This window comes from Triticum urartu, chromosome 5A (genome assembly GCF_056163025.1).
Source record: "Triticum urartu cultivar PI428250 chromosome 5A, HENAU_Tu73, whole genome shotgun sequence".
In the NCBI taxonomy this organism is placed as follows: Eukaryota; Viridiplantae; Streptophyta; class Magnoliopsida; order Poales; family Poaceae; genus Triticum; species Triticum urartu.
In genome coordinates this window covers 514,339,627-514,347,046 of record NC_141877.1, presented here as the reverse complement: position 1 = coordinate 514,347,046, position 7,420 = coordinate 514,339,627, and the positions used below count along the sequence as shown (strand labels likewise).

The 7,420-nt window shown below is 49.2% G+C and overlaps 1 protein-coding gene and 1 pseudogene across 1 annotated transcript; both read left to right on the top strand.

The window, feature by feature from the left end:
• The first annotated feature begins 2,105 nt into the window (after positions 1–2,105).
• LOC125556420 (protein MEI2-like 6) lies at positions 2,106–3,678 on the top strand. The gene is made up of 4 exons (XM_048719159.2): positions 2,106–2,667; positions 2,749–2,883; positions 2,994–3,135; positions 3,255–3,678. The coding sequence occupies exons 1-4, from the start codon at positions 2,129–2,131 to the stop codon at positions 3,414–3,416; spliced, it is 978 nt and encodes a 325-aa protein (XP_048575116.1). The 5' UTR covers positions 2,106–2,128; the 3' UTR covers positions 3,417–3,678.
• A 1,346-nt stretch (positions 3,679–5,024) lies between these two features.
• LOC147972367 (uncharacterized) lies at positions 5,025–6,631 on the top strand (annotated as a pseudogene).
• Positions 6,632–7,420: the final 789 nt, after the last annotated feature.

The window sequence follows — 7,420 nt, the reverse complement described above, 5'->3', positions numbered from 1 at the left end:
TCTATCTCAAGAGCAAGGAACAACTAAAGGTGGTCATTGGAATTCAATCGGAGGCGTTAAGTGAGAAATATTTGGGTCTTCCTACCGTGGTTGGCAGTTCTAAAGAAGGAACTTTCAAATACGTTAAAGAGAGTGCGAAGGGCAAAGTGACGGGATGGAAAGGGCAAGGTTTGTCTAAGAAAGCTCGTGAGGTTTTGGTCAAGTCCGGGCTACAGTCCACTCCAACTTTCACCATGAGTTGCTTTCAACTCACCAAAAAATTGTGCAGGAACCTGACTTCGATTTCTTCAAACTATTGGTGGGGGGAAGCAAATGGTGAGAAAAAGGTTCATTGGATAGCTTGGAAAAAGATGTGCTTAAGTAAAAGAGAGGGAGGAATGGGTTTTAGAGACATGGAGGCTTTTAATCAATCTCTCTTAGCAAAGCAAGCTTGGCGATTATTACAGCAACCGAACTCGCTTTGTGCTCGCATTCTGAGGGCGAGATACTACAAGGAGGGTTCCATTCTAAATGCAACTTGTCCGAAAGGTGCTTCCTTCACTTTCCGGAGCATTTTGTATGGAAGGGATTTGCTACTAGACGGGTTGATCTGGAGAGTGGGGGATGGTTCAAGCATACGCATACACCACAACAATTGGATACCTCGCACGGGTTATCTTCGGCCACTGGGCCAGAGGTACGTGCCGGGGGTGACGCGGGTGTGCCATTTGATGAACGAGACTGGAGATGCATGGGATCGGGCCAAACCGGACATGATGTTTTCCCAGGATGATGTACAGGATATTTTGAAGATCACGATGGGTGGCGCCGGGACGGAGGATTTTCTCGCGTGGAACTTCACCAACAACGGACAGTTCACGGTCAAATCGGCGTATCACTTATGTATGGAGAAGAAGAAAGCAAGGGCGGGACGGCCGGGACCTTCGTCTTCGGTGGCAGAGCACCGAGGTTGGACGGCTCTGTGGGGAGCCAGCGCGCCGGGCAAGGCGATAATCCATGCTTGGAGGTTGATTAAGAATGGCTTGGCTGTCGGAACGGATCTGCTACGTAGACACATTAAGGAAGGAGTATTATGTCCGGCATGTGGACGTGAAGAAACAATACTGCACCGCTTCTGGTATTGCCATCATTCAGTTTTGTTTTGGAAAGAGTTAGGCTCAATATTGGGAACACGGGTGGCCACCCCACCCAGCTCGACGAGTTCCCAGGGCCAACTAGCGGCATGGTTGCTTCAGTGGGTGTCGGAGGCGGATGACGAAGCTAAAGCCATTATGATACAGGGGCTATATACGTTGTGGCTGGCAAGGAATGACACTCGAGAAGGGAAGAAGATTGATGATCCGGTGATAGTTGCAGGAAGGGTAGCCGGGTATCTATCGGAGTGGAAGAGTGTTCATGTTGAACGAGCACCTAATGTACGACAGGCCTCTGTGGAGAAGTGGAAACCACCGGAATTAGGATGGGTGAAAGCCAATGTGGATGGTGCCATGGCGAGGTCAGAGCAAGCGGGAGGTGGGGGAGTTATCCTCCGAGATGAAAATGGTGCGTTCAGAGGGGCTGCTAGTTTTTTCTTTCCTGGATGCTCAAATCCGGAGATAGCCGAGCTATTGGCGTGTAAACGAGCGCTTCAGTGGGCAGTCCAGAGGAGCATACAAAGGCTACATTTGGAAACGGACTCGCAAGTGGTGGCGGGAATGCTGGTGAGTGAGGAGAAGAACTTGTCACACGCTGGATAAGTGGTAGAACAAATTAAAACTCTGATCAAGGCAAGAGAACATTTCAAGCTCACCTGGGTTCGGAGAACGGCAAATGGAGCTGCACATGCATTGGCTAGACGTGGTGTGAGTTCTAGTGATTCGGTTTTTTGGGACTTGGTCCCCCAGATTGTATTCTTAGTATTGTTTCAGACGAAATTCCTAATTTAGTTTAATAAAGTGGAATTGGAACTTTCAAAAAAAAAAGCTGCTGAGGACGGGGAGCGAGCGAGAGTGACCGAGGCTGCTGAACCACCGTTGTTGCGCTCCAATCCCCTTCTCTCCACCTCTTTATAAACCCCTCGTGGGCAGGGTGCTTCTCCAGTTCCTCCCGAGCTCCAGTCCAGTCTTTCTTCTTCACACCACCCGCATCCATGGCTGCCTCCTCCACTCAGCCCCTGAACCCTGCTGCTTTACCCTTCGTTCCCGTAGCCTCCGCCCCCTTGAAGCTCTGCCCCCCTGTCTCGTCCTCCCTGCCGGTTGGCTTCCCCCTCCCGCCGCAGTGCTTGCTCCCGCCGCCCTCTCTGCCGCCGCCGTGCGCGTTGTCCGTCCCGCCCTTGCCATGGGTGCAGGTGCCTCCTCCCCCTCCGTGTCAGGTAACTGTGTACTGCAGCCCGCTATCGTGTCCGGTGACGGTGTACTGCATCCCTCCGCCGCCGCAGCCACCGCTGCTATCGGGGAAGAGCTGCTGCAGCACGGAAACCGTCGACGGCGCCAGCGATAGGTCCCTGAAGGCCGAGGTGGAAAACCGCCCCTCCCCTCGCTCTGTTCTCTCACCCAGGAGTCCCGCCTCCGTCTCGCCGCGGACGCCGAAGCCGAGGGCGGCCCCTCGGCCTATGGGCAGCAAACCTGCCTTCGACCCAAGCAGCGGCAAGACATCTCTCATGATCTGCAACATCCCCAACGGTTTCTCGTAAGTACTCCCTTGTCTTTCTTTTTCAATCCACCGGTTCTTGTTGATTAAAAGCTGGGTCTTCTTTTCTGTCGCTCGCAGGAAGCGGAGGATCATGGCGATTCTAGACCAGCACTGCGCCGAGGAGAACGAAAAGCTCCGGCGGTGCGTCGGCGGCGGCGGCGATAAGGCCGTCAAGTCGGAGTACGATTTCCTCTACGTCCCAATCGACTTCCGGTACGGCTACGGCGTTTCCTGATGTTCGCCTCATCGTAGTACTAGTGCGTGTCGTCCATGGCTTCTCTTCTGTGTGAATACAAGCTGACCTCGGCTCGTTTGTTGCGCAGAACGAAGTACAACAAGGGGTACGCCTTCGTAAACATGACGACGGCGACGGCGGCGCATCGGCTGCACGAGTTCCTCCACGGCCACTCTTGGGCGGCGACGGGCTCCAAGAAAGTGTGCGAGGTCGTGCACGCAAGCATCCAGGTACGCACGCACGCGCGCAGCTCCATTTATAGACCGCCACCCTTGTCTCCGGCACCGGCGACATGGCTCCATGTATGATTTGAACCGCCCGGCGTGCTAACCAATGGCATGGCTCGCAGGGTGCTGATGCGTTGGTGAAGCATTTCTCCGGCTCCAAGTTCCCCTGCGGCAACGGGAACGAGGAGTTCCTGCCGGTGCGCTTTGGGCCGCCGCGGAGCGACCGCAGGCCGACGGCGGAGCGCGTGATCGGCCAGGCGGTGGTCCGTGGAGCCCGCTGCTGAGGCGCTGAGCAGGCCTGTTCCGCGCACTAGCTAGTCGCCGTGATCCGCTCTATCTTGCATTCTATCCACGCTATGCTATGCCATGGATAGATAGAACGGGAGATAGACGACTTATCATAGGCTGGCTTGAGAATTTACCTTATAATTTCCTTGCTTGTCTCCTTGTTCAAGTATGCATGTGTTCTCGAGGTTTAATTTGAAGTTTGTATGAGTATCAAATGTGTCAGCTGCCTGGTTTATTATCTGGAAGCCTCTTTATGAACTGGCAGTACTACTAGTAGTATTATGTTTTGCACTATGTATAAATGTCTGTGACATGATACCTAAAAAATGTTTCTTCTAGATTTAGAGATGGTGATCGTCATCGGGGTTCACTCATACAAATTTCGAGAGATTCTAACTCAAGCTGAATTCCTTCAGAAAGTCATTTACTCGATGATTGAAGTGATTGCATCTATATTTTCACAGAACGGTCATGCTGTTTGAACTCCGGCTACTTGCAGGCTAATGACAAAATTCGCCTATGTGCATGTGATTTGCATTAATGACAAGTACTATTTAAACTTGTAGGTTATTAATGTATTAAACCTAGAAATGTTTAAACAGTGTTTCGTCTGAGTGAAAGTGGCATGCAATGTTTATGAACATATTGATGCTCCGACTTCTCAATATTTAGGAATCATATTTCGTATTAAGAAATCATCCTAAGAAATCCTACTTCAATATGTACATCTACTGGATCATATTATTTACGCAAATGTAAATTGATTTATGACATATTAACCATGTAACTAATTTGAGAAACTATATTTTATTTTTACAATAGAAACTTGTGCACTTATAAATTATCATAGGGCATAGTACAAACAATATAATATTTAAATACCATATCACAATATTGTTATTCTAAAATCATGGGATGTCGAATTATTAAGAAAAACAATACGTCAAGATGTACATAAACATGCATCTCGCAAAAAAAATACACATGTCGCTAACTTTATTTTAAATGAACATACACAAATCAAAGTCTCAACTTTGATGGCAAAGGGAAAATATCTTTGTGGAAAGAGAGATCGCTAAATAAAATCAATTTTTAAATTGTATTTACCATATTTGTATTGCCATAAGGGCCCTCGACAGGATTAAATTATCCTCTACCCTCCCCTTTGCTATTGGGAGGTAAGAGGGATCATCTAAGAGGTATGCGATCATTTATTGGGATTTTATGGGATCCTATATATTTAAGGGCATTTTTAACCGATCCCCTAAAAGACCATAAGGGCGTAAAATTTCTGATTAACTCCCTTATGGCGGACCTAGCCGATCCCCTAAAACAGTTAACGGAGTAAAATTTTTACTCTTAACTTCCTATTTCCCCAAAAAGTTTCCTAAATTTAGTCGAACTTTCTCGGCCGAGTAAAATTGAGTCTTTCCCTTCCGCGCTCACCGCCACCACCGATGACCTTCGAACCGGCCGGAATGGATAGCCAATACCCCCTGCTCACCCCGTCGGCCTTTGGCGCCGGTGAATCGCTGCTGGAATCCACCACGCGCCGCCATAGGTGGCGAAAAGAAGCTAGGAGATGAAAAAGAACCACCGCGCCAATGGTGTCCGACGTGGCCACCGCGTCTCCCGCAACGGCATGCCACCTTCCTGCCACACCTACCGAAGGCAAACAGTCTCGAAAGCCGACGGCGGCGGCGGCGACGCTCGCCGAGGTGGCCGCCAAGAAGAAGACGAAGAAGACCATGATGCCGGCTCGTGCAAGGCCTACACCTCGTGCGGCAACTCCAGCTGCCCCTACGACGACTGCTTTGGCGGGAGCGGCAGCCGCGGCCGGCAACAAAAAAGGTGGCCGCGAAGTGCTCGATGAAATGTCAACAAGGTAAAAAACTCATGCCCCGTTGGAATTGTATAGTGACTATTCGTGATCGGCAGTGAGGGTTTATAGTGCTTGCTTTGACTTTGTAGAGCGGCGATGACCACGACCAAATTCCTCGCATCGTTGGAGTCCTCAGCCACCGTTGGCCTTGATGATCTCAACTATGGTGACTCGTTTTTCAATCATGCGGCCACCCAAGACACAGAGTAGGCCGAGGAGGAGGTGGTGGAGGTGACCGAATCAAGCATCAAGGCCGCAAGGACCCACACCCAAAACTACAACTAAAAGGAGGACCTTGCACTTTGCGATGCTTAGTGTGCCATCTCCATGGATGCAACGATCGAAACAGATCCAACCAAGACCATGTTTTGGGAGAGCATCACCGACTTCTACAACTCCTCCGTGGACGTGCGATCACGTCGTACACAAGGTTCGCTTGGGCGTCGTTGGAGCACCATCCATGATCAATGCAACCGATGGTCCAGTTGCATCGACCAAGTGAATCATGCTCCACCGAGTGGTGTGCAAGTGGCGGAGTATGGCCTGTACATCCAAGAGCTATTCAAGCATCTAAGCATTAAGTTCAGCCACAAGCCCTTTACTTTGCATCATTGCTACAAAGAGCTATGCAAGAATGAGAAGTGGATCCAAAAAAATTGCGGAGACCACTCCGAAGGGGTCAAGGTTGAGCATATCCATTGAGGATGACGATGAGGTTGATGAAGATGCCAACAATTGACTAGAAGGAAACAAGATTACAAAAGGAAGAAAGAAAGAAGAGGAATGCATTTGGTGGCACTTACAAGGATGAACTTGTGGCAATGATCGAGTCGAAGAAGGTGTTGGCGGCCTGATGCAAAGAAGACAAGGTGGCGAGGTGGAATGAGCTCAAGGCCTTCGAGGATGAGAAGTGGAAGACCAAGATGGCAACCGAAGAGAGAAATTTGTGGGCCGAGGAGCGTAGGCTTTGCACTCGATGAGGAAAGAATTCGTGATGCGATGGAGGTCGAAGAGCGTGCTATCATGTTCATGAATCCAAACACAATGGACGAAACCGCAAGAAAGTATTGGGAGCTCACTCATGGAGAAATCTTGGCCTCTCTTCGGAATGTTGATGGTGGCCGAGGGGGTGGTGATGATGCTCATGGTGATGGTGGTAATGGTGGTGGTGGTGATGGTGATGGTGATGGTGATGGTGGCCGAGAGGGTGGTGGTGAGGGTGATGGTGGCCGAGGAGGTGGCAGCGTTGATTTCTTTGTGGATGACCTCATTTGAGTGGTGGTGGCCGAGAGGGTGGTGGTGCATGCCAAAGATTGGCTCGATCCATAACATATACATGCTAGTTTTGTGATGATTTTGAATCAAGCACTGTGTTTGAAGTGATGTCTTTTGTGTGAAATTTCCATGTTTAAATTTGGAAACGCGATGATGAAACTTTATGTTATGACTATTATTGCTATCCATACTTTCATTTGAATGATTTTCATATATGTATTGTGTAGTGTTTGAAGTTGGTTCAGTTAGGACACAAAATCAAGACAAAATTATGTTTACTCCACTAACTTTTAGGGGATCAACTAGGTGCGGTCACTGTTAGTGAAGAAAATTTTACTCCACTAACTTTACTTGGCCGTTTACTTCCTTAAGTTTTAGAAAATCGGTTAGAAATATCCGAAGAGACTCGTCATCACTATCATATTTAGCTTAACATGTAGCATATCCATCTCAGCAAATCTGAAACATAAGCCAGAAAAAAAAACGGTTTTACAGTTCTCCCGAGCTCATTTGAGTTCGGGTGCAAAAACCTCACGTCCGAAATCGAAATATCACGTATCGTGAAATCCTATATGATTTCAAAACACAGAAATTGTAGAGGGTTGAGCATGGGGAGTAGAGAAAGATTAGAGTGAATCCACGCCCTCGAGGCCCTCCATGGATATGGATGTGAATCGAAGCCGTGGAGGTGGAGATCAAAGACGACGACGCCCTAGAGAGAGGTGTGCCTACGAAGTGACAGTGCATCCCTCTCCCTGGCCTGCTCCATGCCTCCGCAGGCGAGCTGCTGACCTACCCCCTCTGAGCGTTGCTGTTCTTCCGATCGCTGCATGCGCTCACGCA